This window comes from Neodiprion fabricii, chromosome 2 (assembly GCF_021155785.1).
Source record: "Neodiprion fabricii isolate iyNeoFabr1 chromosome 2, iyNeoFabr1.1, whole genome shotgun sequence".
Lineage (NCBI taxonomy): Eukaryota > Metazoa > Arthropoda > Insecta > Hymenoptera > Diprionidae > Neodiprion > Neodiprion fabricii.
This window is the reverse complement of record NC_060240.1, coordinates 29,951,646-29,971,752: the sequence shown is the minus strand read 5'-3', so window position 1 is coordinate 29,971,752 and position 20,107 is coordinate 29,951,646. Positions and strand designations below refer to the sequence as shown.

The window sequence follows — 20,107 nt, the reverse complement described above, 5'->3', positions numbered from 1 at the left end:
GAAGCTCTGGATGTGGCGAGCGGTACATCTCTCGTATTTATAGACTCGTCATCGGTTGTACGCTAGTCGCGGCTAACGGCTACAGCGGCGGAATAAGCAGCAACTGGAAGCTCATGTGAGACATGTACGAATCTCGCTGCTGGTAGTCAACGTGCCTACGCGTACGCGGCGTAGGTATGCGATCTACACCGATTTCGTACGACAGATATGTGGAGATTTTATTGCGTTTAGCTTTCACGTAGACGCAACTCGAACACATACGATACACGTATGGACGAACATGTAAGCTCCGACTATGTGTTATACTTTGCCGCTGTTGTATGACATTAGTCAGGAAGGCGGGAGGATCGTGTTAGTCTTCTTCGTTACAAGTAGGGTTGAGAATCTAGCTGCGGAAAGCAGATTAGGCCGTAGGTGGTTTGAGATAATTCACATCCAAAACGAAGGAGAAACGTACGTCGTTATTCTGGTTTCACTATTTCTCGTACAGCTTTTTATAGTTACTCTGGCGAATCGATTGTCGATGGCTTTAAGGTAGCTGATTTTTGCACGATCTTTCGAATTGTAATTCGAATGAACGCTGACCACCCACCTAACAAACGAGAATAAAAATACTTGCCGGAACTATTTACCAAGAAAATGAAGCGAGAACAAGAAAAGAATAAAAATCTGACCAGCTGTCGAGCCATTCTATCTAGAAATCGGTAAACCCGTTTAACGCGAAGAAAGGAGGATAGTAATGCGAGGAAAAAAAATAAAATAAAAAATAAGAGAAAGGTAAAATTGACAAATAAAATGGAGTAAAACAATAAAACAAGGAAGTGTTAAGGTGCCCAAACCACAGATGAGAAAACACCTTGACGGACCACCCAAAACCGGGTTGAAGGCCTCTCTCTCTCTCTCTATCTCTCTTTTACTTCTCTCTCGGTCTCGCGTTCTCTCAGGCAATGAAAAGGACGTTATAAGCCTTAACGAGCGGGCGAGCGAATGTTCGTAGCAGAGAACGAAGAGTCTTTAACTGCAGAGGCGACTCTGCGGGATCAGACCTTCTTCCATCCTCCGCGGTTACGGTTACGTAGCCTCTTCTTCTTCACCGTCTTCGTCTTCTTCTCGTAAGGTTGAAACGACACCCGGTCGTGTTCATTGGTCCGTTGATTCCTCGAAGAAAAGAATAAGACGACGACAACGACGACGATGACGACAACTCGTGTGCCACTTTATACTTCACCTATCCCCGCAGTGTAGTAAAATGCACAGCGACACATGCACGCGGACGATATCGATGAGGATGAGCGTGGGGTGCTTTGTGGTGGGCTTTTTTCCGCCCCCGCCCCCGCCTCCGCCATTGTCTCGCCGCAGGAGACGCCGGGGTGACGCTTATGGATGGAAGGACCTGGGTATGACGCCGTATACGAGAGTCAGCAACCCCCGGTTGCCTGGGCTATCTGACAGTGCAATTATTCAGACCGGTGAGAAACACGCCTGTGCAACACACGAAGAAGGAGATGAATATTAAGAAGAGAATGAATACGGAGCGAGAACCGGATGAGAGAAAAAAAGAGAGAGGATGGAAAGAAGATGTTCAAACGCGTTTCAGCTGCCGAAGAGAAAATTGCAATTTTACTGGAATACAAATTACACAAAACGAATGTCGAATGATTAGTTTCTAGACTTTTCCTCTTCGTCACTAACTGGAATCCAACAGATACAAAGATTGATTCGGAGTACAAGATGGATAGTTACGTTATACGTGCATGTAACGAGTAATCGGGTCAAGACTTAAATAACACGAACCGCCTGTTGCAGCAACGACGGAATTGCTGAGTGCGTTCTAATCTCCATAAATGGTAAAACTTGGACAAGAGAGTACAGTAGTTGCACCGCGCTACGTGTACCTGATACAAGCAAAATTGCGAGATCTTCGTTCGCAATATATAAAGTTCCCATCAATTTACGTACATAAATTATTCTTGTCAATAAAGAGAGAAAAAAAAATACACATGACACAAATGCAACAGTAACATAACTTAGACGACGCAATGCTTTGAGTGAATACTTGTTCAATGTAACAGTAATTTAAAGTACAACATAATGATCTTTACCGCGATCACCACGTTGTATTATTCGATTAGATAAAATGAAAATAATCCTAATGAAGGTAATGAAATACGTTAATGACCACGATATTCTTACTTCAGGCTGGTTTTAGGAGACGCAATTAGTGGAGGCTGCGGCTGCTGTTCGGGTTACTCTCTCTTTCTCTCTCTCTCCTCGCCGCGGGGTACTCGAGAAGGAGTTGTTCCTGAAGGGTTTGCGGGAGTTGGAGGGTTCCAGAAGTCTACCTTGACGTAATAATGTATATGCATGCCCAGGTACACACCCGTGTGTATTATGTCTGCATGCACATATTTTCTTGTATTTCTTGTTTTCCATTCCCTTACGAAGCCAAACCTTCGTCTCTTTCTCTTTCTCTTCTTCCTCTTTTCACTTCTCATTTGTTTTCTTTTTCCTCCGTCCTCTTCTATTTCCTTTAGGGTATATCCGACCCTCTCCTTCTTCCCTCCTTCTTCACTCTCGCACTACGAACGTTACATGCTGCAATGATGACGCCTGCAGCTTTCTTGTTCAAGCTCAGGATATCCTGTGTCTCTTTTCAAAATAATCCATCACGGTCTAACGGTTTCAGATTATATCCATTCCATGGTATACATGTAATATATTACACGTGTATGTCAATAGCGACAAAATCGCGGAGATGCTCTGCACGCGTACGAGATGACAGAAAATAAACTAATAGTAAATTACACAGTCGTAGAAAATAGACTTTCAACTGATCCTTGGTAGGTCCATATGTACCATATCCACCACGCGGAGACGCTTATGTCTGGACCAATTGTTTCAGATATTCCGTCAGTAACCACAAGTGGTCACGTTTCTTACCATTTCCTTAACAGGTACTAATTACCGACGGAATTGGTTCACGCAAAAAGCAGTATTCTTCCCTAAAATATCGAAACTGGATTACAAACGAGTGGAAAGTGAAAGTTTGAAAAATTAGCCTGTTTCAGAAGTAATTAGTCGAAGTATCGCAACGTCATGATCACGTCTTCTTCTCAAAGTTAACGTATAATGACCGCGGTATAACCAGCGTTGAGAATTTCTCCTTCTCTGGTCCGTCTCGGAAATACATTTCTCTTTTTCTTTCTCCGTCTGAAGCCGGGTTAAGAAAAAAGAATGAGAAGGAGATGAGTATTCTTGACTTCTTAATCTGTTGGTATACGTACAATGGGCTGAGGATTCACTCCCTACAGCGTAGCTGTCAAGCGGTATTAAAACGGGGGTCCTTTCACTTCGAGAAAAGATTTCGGCCGACGAGGACGACAATTCGAGCTAGAGATCGCGGCTTATGGTGCGTGGAAAACTCACCCCTGATGCCCCGATGCTGTCGCCTCTCCTCTCATCTTCTAAGCCTCTCTCGTTACGTGTCGGAGAATGTGGTGCCAGCCGCATTGTTGTCACGTCGGACAGGTTTGATCGAGTATTCGATATATTTGGGTAATATTTTCGACGCAAGAACATGCCGTGCCACCAAGTTCCTTCGTTCCACTCATTTTCTCAAATTCAAACTCAATTCTGTATCTTGTTTTTTCAATTCGCACACCTAATAAGCCATATTCCAAATTTTCCCCAACTATTCGAGATTTTACAATCTCGAAATACAAACCTCCCCCCCTTCCCCAGAATAAAAAAAAATTTACCATACAAGAATCGAATTTGAATTCTTTTACGTGGCGTGATTGTAAAAATTTGTCGAAATGATAAACGTTGAAGTGATCAATGTTTCGTACCATTTTGCTGAGATTATTATACACGACATTGCACTTCCGGATTCTTTATTCGGCACTCACCTGTTTCAGGTCCAAGGTGATAGTGACGTACTCGAATCGATCACCGGCAGCGAGAGTCGGGCTCTGCCACCACCGAGATCGATTTGAATCGAGGGCGTGAGAAGCGTCGTGCCTTTTGCCGGGATCAGGACTGTTCGGATCGCAGACAGCGCATCTCGTCGGTTCGGAGGGTTTGCAGAACGTCTCGGGACCCTCTTCGCCGCAAGTCGCGTTGGCGTGTATTTCAGCTTTCGCGGCCACGTTGAATACCGAGGGAAACAAACCCCCGTTCTTCAAACTTCTCCCTATTCCGTGCCGCCGCGTTTCCCCTGTAATACAGCAGCAGAAAAAAACAAACATTATAAATAATTGTTGTAATTGTAGTTTTTAATTTTTATGCCAAACACACCGATTTAAATAAAGTTCAGTTCTGACGGACACGAGTTACGTGTGTCAATTTTTGCCGGAGAGATCGGCTGTTTGAAATATCAATATAAAAGTGCAACGTCGATTTATCGATATCGATTACAATATTACAATCGGGGTGGTCACAAAATTTTGGAAGTAAAATTTCATGACCTTTCCAGGTTTTCCAAGTGTTTATGTATATTATACACGCGTGTAAAACCTTGACCCGCGATAATTATGTGTAGTGAGCGGGAAATTTGAAGCTGTAAATCACTGTAGCTATGTAACAATAATCCAGGTAGCTGGCTGCACGGATGACACATGGCACATGGCACACGGCACGTGCTAGTTGGCAAAATAGACGTTCAGTGAAATACACATGGCGAAGAAGAAGAAGAAGAAGAAGAAGAAGAAGAAGAAGAAGAAGAAGAAGAAGAAGAAGTCGACGGTATATAAAGTCAGAAGTCCAAAGTCGCCGTCTCGCAACGTGGTGGTGGCTGGATGGCTGCAGTTCTATGGGTTTATTGTTAGTGAACGGGTGTTATTTCAGCAGGCATCAGTCACGTCGGTCCAAGGATAGACTCGGGGTCGCTGAAGCTGGCTGGTTAGTAATGCCGGTTCGGAAACGTCGACGAGTTAAAGCGAACCGGAAACAACTGATGCGGGGGCGGTTCGGTTCAAAGTTTAGCAAATTAGGCACGCGCCAACAATCCGGATTTACTCTAAATATAGAAAAGAGAGCATATTATTATCCTTCTACCGTTACAACCGCAAAGCACCGAGCTCCCTCTCTTTGTACCTCGGTTATAAATAAGATCCTCGTTCGTATAAGAGAGAGAAAAAATGTGTATGTATACATAGTCGTTTTACTCCAATACCTAATTCCAATTTCAAATCCTTCCAAGTTCAAGTCGACGTACACTTTGCATAATAATCTTCCAAGTCTTTGAGCGGGCAATCTTTTCAAGTGATTGTACAAAACCCCTCGACTTGAAACGTAATTCCATGGACACTTTAAAGTGGAAAGTACAAGCTCTTGAAATATGGGATTTCGAACTGGAATTAACGTGACGTGGCGACCGTTCGAATCGTCAAGTGGGCGATTAATCCTGACCGAATAAAGAAGTGTCCGGATATGATTCACTCCTCGTTCGTTCTACGACATTCGCTGAACTGCAGGAACGAACAACTAGATTGTGTGTCGAAAATTTTTGAGTTTTAATGGGAAAAGACCGAAGAAGCCGTGCGATCCTGAGTTTCTTCGGACTTTGTTTGCCGGGCAAAAAAGACCTTTGAACGGTTATCGTCATGGCGAGCGTACGCCGTGACAAACGGAAGGAAAAACCATAGAGAGGGAGGCACATTTTCGTGTAAAGAGACAAAGAGAACAGATTTGACACAGAGGCTTACGTATTTGTTTGTTCTACGATTTTCATATATAGCTGCTTGATCGATCGGATCTGTAGGATTGCCATTATTTTTTAATAAGTGTAATATTATGCATGTAAATTAAATAAGAATAAGGGAAAAGTGAAACAGATAAAAGAAGAGAAAATGAAACATACGTATATCGAGAATCGAGCTGTATGTTGAACTCGGTTTAAAACTAAGTAATGGAACGGGCTTTAAGGGCCTAATAAGCAATTAAAATTCTCTGTGAATTCCTTATTTGAATAATGTTGCCTAACTTTCATTCATTCGAATGCATGGCAAGCCAAAGTTGGTGTGAGAAGTTAAACGAAAAGAAATATGCAGGCTTCATCCTCCTCCTCCTTCTCGCTTCGTTTATGTTGCGATAGGTCGACTTGAATTATGTGTCAGCTTTTTTAACAGCCTATAAAATTTTCGTCACCCCCATACATATATATATATATATATATATATATGTGTGTGTGTTGTTTTCGGTAAAAGAAAAATAGAAAAGAACAGAAGGGCGATCAAATTTTTTAAATACAAAACCTATACAAACAAATTTTTCGAAGCCACCACGGAGAGCGATGTTTCTTCCTTCCTGCATTCATTTCCTCATCACGTCTCTCAAGCCAGCCTCAATTCTTTGTTTTTTTTTTTTTTATCGCTGTCGCTCGCGCGTTACGTTTTCCTCTTCAACCAAAACGACGTTTACTTGAAATTACATTTTCTCACAAAATATACAATCCGTCAGTCAATCAAGTCAATTCTTTAAACTTCTAGCCTGATAGCGATGTCTTGACATTTCTTTCAAAACCCGCACGTTTGCTTTCGTTCCTCAAAGTCACGTGTTATTCTCTTCTACATCCTATACACACCGAAACATCCAAGTTTTCCATCTCGGTGTCAGATAAGTTTAAATAAGAAAGAAAAGAGAAAAAGAAAAAAAATTATAAACAACAAAAAATTCCATCGCACTAAGCGAATCTTTTATCGATCATAACGCTGCACTGATCTTCCTACATATTTCTCCATCTCAAAAACCACGAACAAGATTGAAAAATATTAGAGAAAATTTTCAACAATATTGTAACGAGGATTCGCAAAGTCGCGAATATCGCGCCTAAGGATCCGCCTGTACAAGTTTCCCACCCCGTGGTCCTAAATATAGCAAAAACTCGGCAAAGTTAGCCGTGCAGCCGGGCGTCGCGACGCGAAAGAAGCCCAACCGGCCCCCCAGCGTGAATCACGCCCGGCATTCGACGAAGCCACGACGGTCGTAAGTAGTCGTTGCACACCGTCGCGTGTTAATTTTTCACCATGCGAAAGTACTCAATCAACGTAATTCCATTTCAACTTTCTTCATTCCTCTGCTATTCTTCGTCAAATTTTTTTCACCGCTGTATTATTACCAATTATACGCTACGCACTTATCTTGGGCAAAATTTTTATTGTACATTGTTTTTCAATAAATTTGAGCTCGAAAAATCTGTTACAACAACGAAATGAACGATTCCAGTACACTTGTAAACGAGAGATTGAATTTACGGATATTCTATAATACATCAAAGAAATCCCTGTGTATAATTAAACCCAGGTATAACATTCCCACAATATACCTCGTATATACCTATATAATATATACACACCCTACGTAATATATCGTATAGGTATAACTCCAGGCAATTAGTTTTGTTAGTAGAACAATAAAAAGTCATACAAACGCGTTGTAAACACGAAGATAAAGATTGAAAATTACTTCGTATGCTATAAGTACATGCAGGATTAACATCTTTATAGCGTACCCCGCAATATACCCGTACGCAGCAGCTGGTTTTCTCATGTTACTTGATTTTTACTCATTCTCCTTACTTCTGTTACCCGTCCTTTTTTTCCGTTTTTTTTTTTTTCAATCGATCCCGCAACTTGTCAGGCTCATTATCACCTCCCGCCTCCCTGCACTCGCTATTTTCGTCGGATCGATTATAAAACCGGGAATTCTCTCTCCTCTCGCGTCAAGTATTTACGACGACGCATGCAATGGAAGGTAAAAAAGTCCCTTATCCCGACCCTCCGCCTTCTCGCCGCAGGGTGTAAACTCGCATATAATAATTACGAGTGAACGAGCGATCCGGTATCGACGGGTTTCCCGTTGCTCGCGTTTGTTCCTCGTTCTGCATTGCAAGCTCCGGTTAAATCTCCCCCTCCCCTGCGTCCCCCTTTCTCGTTCAATCGTACACCTTTTTTCCCTCTTTTATTTTTTTTTTTTTTATTTACTTCATTATTTCTTTTTCCCTTATTCATCTCTCCCCCTCTCTTTCTCTCGATGTCGGCAAAGCTTCCCGCAACACGACGATACCGCCGCGTTTCTCTTTTCTCGGGTACGCGAACAAGTTCTTCGTTGAATCGTATACGTTATTCGTTTGTACAATACATAAATATATATCCTTCACCCCCGAAATAAAAGAAAAACAGATTTAGTACCATTGGAACGAATGACATAATTATGTTCGTTTGAAAAATTCACATACCGATGATTATCCGAGAGTTTTCTCCACTATCTTCGTCCGTTCCTGCATAGCATGTATCATTTCACACAATTCACCAATTATAATCAATAGATACGGCATAATGGACAGGTGTAATAATACTGCGAATATAACGATGAAAATACGATGAAAAAAACATGAAAGCTTGATATAAAAATTGAAGTAATAACAAAGGTAAAAATATGAGACCGAGAATAATTGTGCTCCGCGTATACATGTATGTAGTAATCTGCAGTGCTATGCCGCTTCGCTACGAGTACTTATCGCTATCCAACCCTCTCTCTTTCTCTCTCGACCACTTTTCTCCAGCGCCATCCGTTCACCACGGCGCGATTACACGCTTCAAGAGGTACTAGTGAAGTTAAACATGCCTGATCGCAGGTGAACCTGCGAGGAGTCGGAAGGCGCACCGAGCCAAGGATGAGAGGAGAGGATAAAGAGAAGGATGAAGAGAATGCAGAGGAACTCCCCGCGTGATTACCGGCGGTCATCTGATTACAGGCCTGCTGCCACCACAACGCGTCGGCGAGAAAGGGAGAGAATGTGATCCTCTTACCCGGACTTGGCTAACTAACAATAAGTACAGGCTCGGGTGCCAAATCTCACATGCCTTCACATCGTACCCACTTCGGGAGGTACAACGTGTTTCAACCCTTGCGCTGTAAACCGGGGTCAAAATGCCGCCGTGGTATCTTCGCCGTAAATTTCATATGAAAAACATTAAAAATAATCTGATTTGATCCATGATAAATACTGAAATATCGTAAAGATCGTTGACTCATTCTTTTATCGAAAACTCAAGTCCACTCACACGAATAAATATTGCTTTTCATAGCGCAATATCTTTATATTTTTTCTCTTAAATATCCATGTCTTGAGAGTTGATCGGTCGATTTTTCAGCTAAAGATTTTGAAAATTCAGTGAGTTATGATTTTTTTAATAGAATGATCCATTTTCGGGTTTTTGTTGCCTGGTGAATTTTTTTTTTTTTTTTTTTTTTCGTATTCAAAATTTCCTTCTGATAAAGACAACTGATTTGCCTTGAAACATAATGGTTAAAACGGAACGTAGAATTTTTTCAAGCTATTTGAATCTATATCTCCGTTTCTACATGATGATTTTTTGTGTCGGGTCAACACAGGAGGTGTGCAGCATGAGGGTTAACGTTATCCACAAGAACGGAACGTTGTACGTATCAGTCATAAAATTGCCATCCAATCTTTACAAATTAAACATACCTAAATGCCTCTTCGACATTTTCTTTTACAACTTTGATCTTTTCCAAAAGACCTCTCGCGGCGTTCTTTGTCCATTTCTAATATCGCAATATAGCAGCAGGTATCATTTGTGTCAGTCGTCACGTCAAAAATTGGATTAGGCTCCCGTTCTGACGCGGAGGTTGTTTTAGGTAGGTATATACATACCCATCTATACATACCTATTGCCTACTTCCGAGGAAGGCAAAATTGGAAACATATTTAACTCCCCCGACAGGTTTGGGTCGTCCCTTATTTCTCATTTCTTCTATCTCTCGTTTATCTTTAGTTTCTTATCCATTCGCTTTCTTTTATTCCTTTCTTCTATTATAGGTATATACGAGTACATATACAGGCTGCAGCTAACCGCGTGTCTATTGAAAACGTATACCTATGTATGTATCCACATAAACTTCGGTTTTGCTTTGTATTTTTCGTTTTCCAATCTCGTTTTCTGTCTTTCTACTTCGGTCTAATCTAATCTTAAGTGTTCCTTTTCCGGTTCACTTCGGGGAAGGTTGTTAGTTCCACAATATATCTTTCACTCCGGACTACCGCTGAACTATTACTGATGACTGCCGATGCTGCTTGGGCTGGTAGGTTTACACAGAGGTACAATATGCATATAGTATGTAAGTGCGGAAGATTACAAAGTGATTATTATCTGCGTTTTAACGGTGCGTAAAAACAGCTAATGGATATTATATACATACCAGTTAACCGGAATTCGGAGGGTTGTCTAAAGGGACGATATGTGATGAAAAGGGCGGGCGGACTGAAAAGTGATGGCGACGATGAGATAAAGAAGGGCTGAGAAAATCGTAGACAAATCATTATATATTTCATTTCATTCGTTATATCCATAATATATATCTACTTCATTTAAGTTGGGACTCAGTTACGCGGACAAAAAATAATCTATTCAATATATACGTAAACGGAGAGAACGACGAAGAATTTATCTGCAATTCTTGACTGCGGGATAAGATCGAAAAAACAACAAAAAAAAAAAAAAAAATTGAATAAAATTAAAATAAAAAAATCTTGAAAAGCATACGGCTCACTCGAATCTTTTTAAAGCCGATTTTCACGCCTCGATCTACCGCAATAAAAAACAAAAAAAGAGGGCCGTAACAATAAGAGGGTAAAATCTATGAAGCGGATAGACGCTGAACGCTTCTGGTTGACGGACAGAGGCGGGCGCCTTTTAATCCGCACACACACAGACACATGTTACACGACAGACGATTCGTTGCGGCTTTATTCAATAATAATTTGAATGGCTAAGCTACAAGGGTGAAGGAGTGAAGGGATAGGCATTGCCCTAGGATAAGGACGTTACAGGATGATATCCTTGAAATTCAAACGATTCAAACTTACAAAGGATGCTTTATTCAGTTTTGTAACGCTCTCGAATCAATTATACCTAATCGCGCAGTCAGTCTCTTCTCTCGTTTCAATTATTGTCCATGTGATACGTCAAATATGTATTTTTATGGGGAGGTATGGATCGGTACGTGTTCGTGATTTACATAAACGGCATGTACTTTGAACGCGATAACGAAAGATTTCTCGGATTATCACAACTCTTAGATATATTAGTATACTTTAGAATTTGTTTCACGTATGAATATATGGGTACACGGGATTTTCGACGACTTTCAACCGAATTGAACCGCATTCCATTAGATGAATTGAAAAAGGCAAAGTAAATGATAATCTTTTGTAACCAGCATCTTGTTTAAGACGTGATTGAAATACCTAATCTGTGACAGATATTTTCTTGATTTGTAGGTATAAAATACTACAGCTGAATACGGTGCACATATAAATTTAATATTCAATCAAACGTGACTTGACCGAATGTCGACTAGTGCAAACTTATTCTTATAAACTTGTATACGTACATCAGAGTGGTTAGAGATAAGTTGTTTTTTTCGCTCTTAACCCCTGAAATGTCAGTGTTTGATAGAAAAAAGATCCTCCCAAAAGATGAGCCTCTATAGAACAATTAATCTAACAGGTCGCACTTTTAATTTTTATTTCCTATTCGTTTAACACGGTAAAATTTTTTCATCTCAATTAAATGGAAAATTAAAATTAACGCTAAAGAGCTCATCTCTTGGCAGGATCTTTTTTCTGTCAAACACTAGCATTTGAGAGGATAAGTGCGAGGAAGAAAAAATCTTTTTTTCAACAAGGTACCAAGGTACATGGTACAAATCAAGTACAATAAAAGTAAAAACACGTTTTACCTGCTCAATCGGGCAGCTCGTCGCTATCAATTCTAAAAGAGAAATAAAGACGGCTACAAACACCTGTAGTGTTTAAAGAAAAATAAATGCAGAAGAAATATTTCTTTTACGCTACACAGTTATAATTTAACGCTTGGTTTTTTAAATTCTCCTCTTCAATTGATAATCCTTACCATCGCCGCTGCGACGCGCTCCGCGCAGTGTGATTCTCATAAAATTTCCTCAAGACGTTTGAAAAAAGGTTTTCCAACCACGTGGCGACGGTGTTGTTCTTATCGGCATGAGAAACTGCACTCGGTTCGTTGTACATTACCTACGCGCACCATCACCATCACCATGACCATCGGCATCGGCATCTTTTCGTCGTCGAGGAAGGCTCTCTTGGCGCAGTGCGCCGTTGCATACGCATCTCGTTTTTACCCTAAGTGCGTTGCGGTGAGAGCGTTGCAACCGGCTCGCGGTTAAAGTGAACCTAGCGTACTTATCTAAAGAATGCAATCAACCCCACGCACTGCAGGCCTCTTTTATTCCTGCCCCACCACGATAATGTGGACAAATTTTATCTCGCTTTTTTCTTTCTCATTCCCTTCATTTTACAACGTCTAGACTGCCGAGAATGAGTGGGTGAGTAAAGGATGGAAAAGTATTTCATTGTAAATAGGATTTATAACAATTTCAGCCAATTTTCAATCTGTCTCGGAATTAAATTTGTTTTTTTCTTCATTATACATCCCTATCAGTGATTCCAAGTGATATTCGTTCAATTCGATATTTAATTTTAAAAGACAATCCACAGGTAGACGATTTCACGATGCGACAAGCTCAAAATTTTTCCATTCGAAAAAAAATTAATCCGAAAAATGAAACATCGGCATACAATAGTTCCTTTTTTTTTTTTTTTTTTTTTTGCAACGCACGATGCAGCAAGTATATATAAGTATTAAAATCGTGCATGGCTAAAAATTCGTATTCATTCGCAGTTACTTTTGCTTTTTCATCGGCCCGCGGTAAACAGGGTGGAGCCCTTAAACGCCCCGGCGGAGAAAGTGGGACCTACTCGCGTGTGTGCAGCAATTTATGTTACATTACATGCGTAATATGTACGCTCGTTGAACGGACGTGTGTGTATCCCGTTATAAAGCGAGGAGGTCGAGTGCAGGAAGCAATTTATATAAAATACTTCGATTATTATAAACAGCTTTATCGTCGATATACGTATACGTATACCGAACAAGTTATACGCGATACATACGTTACTTATGCCCGTACGTAGGTACAGACGGATTATACCTACACTTATCTAAAAGCGTAGCGGTATAACGAATATTATAAAATCTGTATTTTATAGGCGTTGCAGTTGCAGTAGGTTGAATCGACTGTTATACGGAATATTCAAAAAAATAAAAGAAATAGATATGAATTCCTTGAAGAATATATTTCGGTAATTCACATGCGCATATTATTAACAACGACATTTGGGATATGATTATGAGGTAAAAATTTTTTGAGCCAACAGTTTGATCGTCTCAACACGAAGTCAAGTTCCATCACGTTCGAAAAAAGTATCACACCGTATAAATTTGTATATAACAATCTCCGAAGTAAAACACATATTACGTCGAATAATAATAAGCTTGGAAGTAACGAACCGTTTCACGTTATTATAGAAGTGTAAAAATTTCTGATCACCGATTCATTAATCATCATAATTATCGTAAACGCACCAGTCAAGTATACACATATGTGTGTGTGTATATATATATATATATAAGTGACAAGACTGATGATTATATACTTGATCGTTATATAATTATAGATCAAGAGGTCAATAGTGCGAGACAACCAACCGACAACACACGGTCCATATGCGGATTACAGTGCGTGTAATTTGACGTGAAATTATACCTAGTTGCGTAATTTCCTGGCGAATATTTATACAGTCAAGGGTTAATCATGCGAATATCTCCGTACGTGTATATATATACATATATATATATGGGTCAGTATACCCACGCATTTTCACCTACCTTAAACGCGAGATCGGTTTCACATTATTATATATACATATATATATATATAAGTGAACATAACCTACACACAGGGTATGTGCACGTTGGGCATGTACACGCATGTATGAAACGTAACCCACGCGTTGTGTAGCATCGCTCGCAAGATCGCCGGGATTGCGCAACAAGATCAATTGAGAAGAACGTACGATACCATACGTTATGTTATACAAAGGCATACGCGTGTGCCGGTACGTAGGGATGTGTATAATGCATGAAAAATTACAAGGGATCGTACATGATTTATGCCCCATTGAAAATACGTTACAACGTTATGTGGTGTAGACATTATTCAACCCCTGCACATCACGCATGCTGCACCATATCGCTGCATTTCACGTGCGTTTTTTATTTCTTATCAAGGAACACGCAGAGATTATTTATTCAGTATTGCATAATTGTAGTTGAGGGACAAGGAATTATTAATATCCAAATTGAAGAGATGGTCCATTTTTGGAATACGGAAAAATTTACCCTGTGCTCTCGAACAAGTGGTGAAATTTTACTAAGCCAGAAACTCACAGAACTGAAAACCTTCGATCAGAATTTTGATGTTTCGGATTTTTAAATTATCTCATTTTCGCACTCTCGGAACTTTGCACTTTCGTAACTTTGAGCGTCGAGTTTCGGACCAATTGAAACTTTGGTGTTTCGTCAAAGTCTGGTTTCTTTACTTTAAGTTTCGCGACCAAAAAATTCGGAATTTGCCGCTTTCGGAATTTTTCAAATTCGGAATTTCAACCCCGTCCCAATAACAGAACCGTTTCGGAAACCGGAATAATCGTTAAATACGCGCGAGAGCTTCTCAATAGCTCGTTTTCCTTCCCATTTTCCTCTTTTTCCATTCCACTCTTGTCTACTCGAATCTCCTCTACTCTGACCCACCACCCCATTGTGAATTTTCTCTTCTTTGTCGAGTGGAGAGGACATCTCCGATCCACCATCGAATGGCGGCTTAACGAACGAGAAGAATCGATCGTAAATATAGTAGAACGAACCGAAGCCGTTAAAAGAATGTTCGCATTTGTGCAGAGTAGGTATACCTTTTTAGGGTTTTGCTATTGCCCAAATCTATTATGTAAGAGGAAAAAATCGCCCGGAGTTACAAAGCGAGTCACGAAAAAATTTCGCCGAATTTTCGAGTGCGTAATTTCATGGGTGCCGCGATGTAAAGTCAAGTTTTCCGTTATACAGTTTTGGCCGCCGTTATACGGTTTTGTGTCGACTTTCGGAATATTTGCCACCTTTGTCAAGTGGAATAAGGATTTTCTGTGGCTCGAGCGGAGAGCGGAGCATGGGACGCGATTATTTAAGGCCCCTGAAGGGACCGGAGGTCCTGGGGGTCCGCCGGCCAAAAGGCCCCACACGACGCGTCGTTACCTCGATTCTTGACCGCTCTTGTAAGGTACAAGTATACACAGGTATACATGTATGCATAGGTATACCCACTTCGGACGGTTTCAACACAATTCTCACGACGAGTGGAAATTTTCGATTTCTTGTTTTGTGTTCCTGCTTTCCATTCCTGAGATGAGAAAATAACCGAGTTCATTACCCGTCGACAGTCAATTTTCGGTCACGAAGAAATAACAATTTTAGAGAATTCATTTATTCGTTAAAGTAGAGCTTCGGAATGAGTATTGGCGGTACGGTTCAGTCGGCTCAAAAATCAGACCAAGGAAAGGTTGATTAACCCTTTTCCATAGAAAGAGTAAAACTAAAGTTCAACAAAACAGAATATAATTCAAAAAAAAAGTTCTTCCGATTCGGAAAAGAATAATTAGCATTGAAGTTTAAAAGAAATCACATCGTTCTACTATTTTTGGTTTTATTGTCAAAACTTTGGTATAGTTCGTTCAATTTTGTTGAACAATATCTGATTTTATTATCAAACGAATACTTTAGAAATCCTTTGGTTTCAAATCATCGTTTCCGATTACGTTGGGCGAGACTTTTGAACCCTCAATGTTATCACGTTCTTATATCAACCACTCTTTCGACCCGAGTGTAAGTACCATAAATTCTTCAAAATTCTTTAAAATTTGAGGAGGTTCCGTGCAGCACGCGTGTCGTTGACACGATAGGCACGTTAGTAAGCGGTTGACGTACGCGCATAGCTTCCCTTACAGCCTGCATCCTATCTTCTCCATTAGTTTTCTCGTGCCCTCGTAAATTTTAATTGGGCGTATGCCAGACAACAGATTGACAGGAGAGATTGTACGATGTATATACGCTAATCACGTACGGTCGACGATGCCTCTGTAGCTGTGTACAGAGGATACAGGTAGACCGGTACGAGACTTCCTCCACTTCCATCGCGTACACGATAAACGATCCACGGTTGGGGTCTACAATATTATAAATGAATCGACGCATGCGGCTACAAATCGTTAAAATAACCCCTCGGAATATAACGGAGTATGTAGAAAAGATTAGCCGATTACAAGTCATTTCTTTCTTTTTTAACACTTGCTCGTATAAATTAATTAACTGGACGATTGGTAAGTAAAAACAAAAATTCAGATGAAATTTCGTGCCCGTAACAACGTTTGTAAAATCATCAAACAAACGCTGATGCACAATGATAATAATAATTCTGGGAGTCTTACATATGTATGTATCGTCATGTGCGAAGAGAGTACCTACGAAGCAGGTTTGCAACGTTGCGGAATTTTAAACGATAATGAAAGGAAAGATAGAAACAAATGGGGTGATGGGAGTGCTAGCGAATGCAATGCAAAACGACTGCGCTGATTGCAAGATTATTTAAACACCCCGTTCTTATTGTTAGTTGAAGCTTGCACTCGTATATACCGTACACATAACTTTATATGCATTTGCATTCTACGCATTGGTATGCAATAAAAAGCCCACAGCTCAACGAAGGTCGGAAGCAACCGGTGCAATTAAAGTAACATGTAGAATACCTGAGTAAATGAGGAAAAAAAAAAAAAAGGATTCGCGCGTTTAAAATCGTATAACGGTACGAACGCTGTTTATTATATATTACGTGCGTGCATATCTATGTATTGTATACATTTGTGTGTGTATCACTAATCGCTCTTTTCCTATTACGATGCAACGTTATAATTGTACAGTGTGGTGGAAACTACCAGGGAGAACTGTTATCTACTGATCATTGTCAATGCCCAGCTATTTTATCGTTCATTCAATTTTCAACGAATACCTATATTAATAATAATAATTAATAATAGGACAGTAAAAAAAAATCATCCGTTTACGGTCCATTCGGTTCTTTCGTCCGTAAATTTTATTGGGGATAATAACGTTTTAGAAGTTTCTTTCATTTCTCATCCCTGCTGCGGGAATATTACGATTCGAGAAAAATTGCAATGCGATGGTTCTTTTTGTAAAAAAGATTTTTTTATTACTAGACAGTTTTGTAGCAATGAAGTGACGCCAATGATGATTATGGTATTTTTTTTTATCTTCGCCTTTGTTACAGTAAACTTATAGAAATTGATAAAATAAAAAAAAAGCAAACAGATGAAAATTTGTACTCTTTCTGATATAATTTGAATCTCATGCACACACACCTATATTACAATATAACCGATTTCTCAATCTCTCGATAATCGTAAACGTAAATAGAAAAGAAGTTAAACACGAAGTAGAGGCATAATATCGCGGTGAGTATCGGTGATCACGCTATGTAATTGAAATAGGACGAGAGCGAAGGGATGGGCGTGTTTGTATTTGGAATTTTGGAAAAACGTATAATAACAAGGTACACGACGAGAAAACAAGAAATGTAGAAAGGCATAGAGATGGTCTCTCCGCATATAACGCGCGCATCGGGGGTTCGAGTTAAGGTAAATAGAGTCTAGAGAGTGAAGTAGACGACGACTACGACTACGACAGCGAGAGAAGCGAGAGAAGCGAGAGAAGAAGGAAGGAAGGAAGTAGGGAAGGTTTGAATGAATATAAAGCTGAGAAGAGGAACGAAGAGAAGAGAAGGAAGGGATCGCCAACCGAGGCGCTTCAATTCAAAGGAAAGCACAACCGACCCGAAGTATTTGTTGTTCGATGTAAGGTGAAGAGAATATGGTACGAAAAAAGAAGAACGAGAAAAAGGAAAAAGAGAGTTAAAAAAAAATCCAGGGGATGAGGAGAACAAAAGGAAAAGAAAAAGTTCCACCGCTGCCTGGGAAATTAGTGATGAATCGCTCCGGGCAAGCGGCTGCTGATGGTGATGGTGATGGTGATGGTGATGGTGAGCTGCTCACTGGACCAACGCGCTTCTTCCTAGTTCTTTCTGTTATGTATTACGGGTGTATAATATATACATTATACGGATGGGTGTGTGGATCTCTACTATACGCGGTAAATACGGCCACAGTGTAGCGACTTGTTCGAAAACCGTGCAGGTAGTTTAAGTCGGTGGTTAATTCTCACCCACGATCTAACGACTCGTGAATCGATTGTCGGAAATTGGAAAGCTCACAATCTTTTCGCGTGTTGTTCAAATCTCCTCAAGTCCAGACATGCGTGGTAAATTTTTGAAAATTTAGAAAAGAAAATACGACTATATAAATTTCAATTCATTTTCACTAGTTGATCGGATGATGTGCTCGTTTGTAATTTATACCTGACTCTGAAATATTGCCGGTAGTTTTTTTCATTTTTTTTCCACGTTTTTTATAAACTTTATCGTTAGCCTGACCATTTATCAGATAATAATCAGCTCAACTTTATAGCTATAACAAGGTGATTTCGTAAGATGAAATAGTTGAAGCTTTCTCGGTATGACGTTATATGTGTGGAAAGGTGTGTAAAAGATCCGACTCGCGAGAGTGAACGATACTCATCTCTCGGTGATTTGGAATCCGTATTTCGAAACTCGATGCGCGTTAATTACTTGTAGATGGATATATTTTTCAGTTATGCCGAATATCCGGAGCCCTCGTTCTCCGCTTCTGGTGGTTAGTGTTTGAGAAAAATTCAAATGAACGGCAAACAGAACAACCCATTTCACACTTGAACGTGAGTCCATATATAATAAGAAAGAGAGGAGTTGTTGAGAATTTCCGTGAGAGGAAAACTGGTCGAGATCCGCTTCCGTTGGATTACGTCGTCGGTGTATTATTTGTACCTTATAAGAACGAACGAACGCAGAAAAATGGTCCCGGACAGGTTCGTAACGGCATCGATGCGGTTGTAAAAAAATTTGATACTTCCCATAATATCAGCAGACCCGAATTTTAGATACAAGATACACTCCCGATGTGGTAAAAAATAATTAGGCGCTCTTTAATCAGTAGCTAATTAATTAATTGGTTAGCAGTAGTAAAAATTTAGTAAAAATTTAGGTGATCGATTTCTGTCATCGGAAAATTTCATTTCCCTATTGGTCTGAGTACTGTAGAAAAAAGTACTGGAATATAACAACGATTTTGGAAATATCAAATTAACACAGGAATTAAGTACTCCACAGATATATTAGACGCCATTCAAAAAATTCTGTCCCTTGATTTTATGAAAAAAAAAACAAACAAATTTGATAAATTAATTTATGCATGTACGTTGTTGAGCTGTCGTGAAACCGTTTAAATACCGGATGACAATCTAAGAAATTGGTCAGAGCAAAAACTCGATGCAGTTTAATTGATAATTAAGGGTTACTAACAGTTCTTTACATGGTAATTGTCTGTACCCCAATTCTTCGTCTTTTGGTTCTTTGCTAACACAAGCTTCACATTCCTTACTCCAAAAAAACGATGAAGAATTCTATGAGTTTATTTCAGACTGTATCTTCTGAATGCACAAATGTTTGATCAACTTGGAGAACTGTTAGCAATAATCGTTTATTCAGGAAAAAACATTTCGATCCAGCGTTTTCCCGAACCGCTTAAAAATTAAGTAAAATTTAAAGGGAAAGTCAGGATCGCATTTTGATGTACATCGATATATAAATTTTTTTTTTCTTTTTTTTATCACGAAAGTATCAAAGCACGACAGTCTTCAATTACACGGTACCTAATTAGTTCCTAATTGATATTTACCCAATTTCTGTCTTGAGGAATCATCGAAATACTTACATTGTTTCGATACTTTTTACCTGTGAGATTTTTTGCTACAGTAACTTTGCTTGGTATGTAATAATTATATACAAACGAAACTTCCGAACAAAAAAGAAGTAACCGAGTTCGTAAATTCCGTTTATCACACCTAATTACGTTACAATCTATGCATGTTATCCACGTACGCATATAAAGTACGTGCTTGAAGTTCCGAAGACGTACCGTGTATCATAA

General features: G+C 39.7%; 1 protein-coding gene across 1 annotated transcript in view; it reads right to left on the bottom strand.

The window, feature by feature from the left end:
- The window catches only part of LOC124176468 (laminin subunit alpha-1-like), a 155,042-nt gene that overhangs the window by 53,275 nt on the left and 81,660 nt on the right, over positions 1–20,107 (bottom strand). Inside the window, exon 6 of the mRNA XM_046557817.1 lies at positions 3,909–4,216. Within this exon, the coding sequence (XP_046413773.1) occupies positions 3,909–4,216 (308 nt within the window). The remainder of the gene's footprint in view (positions 1–3,908; positions 4,217–20,107) is intronic.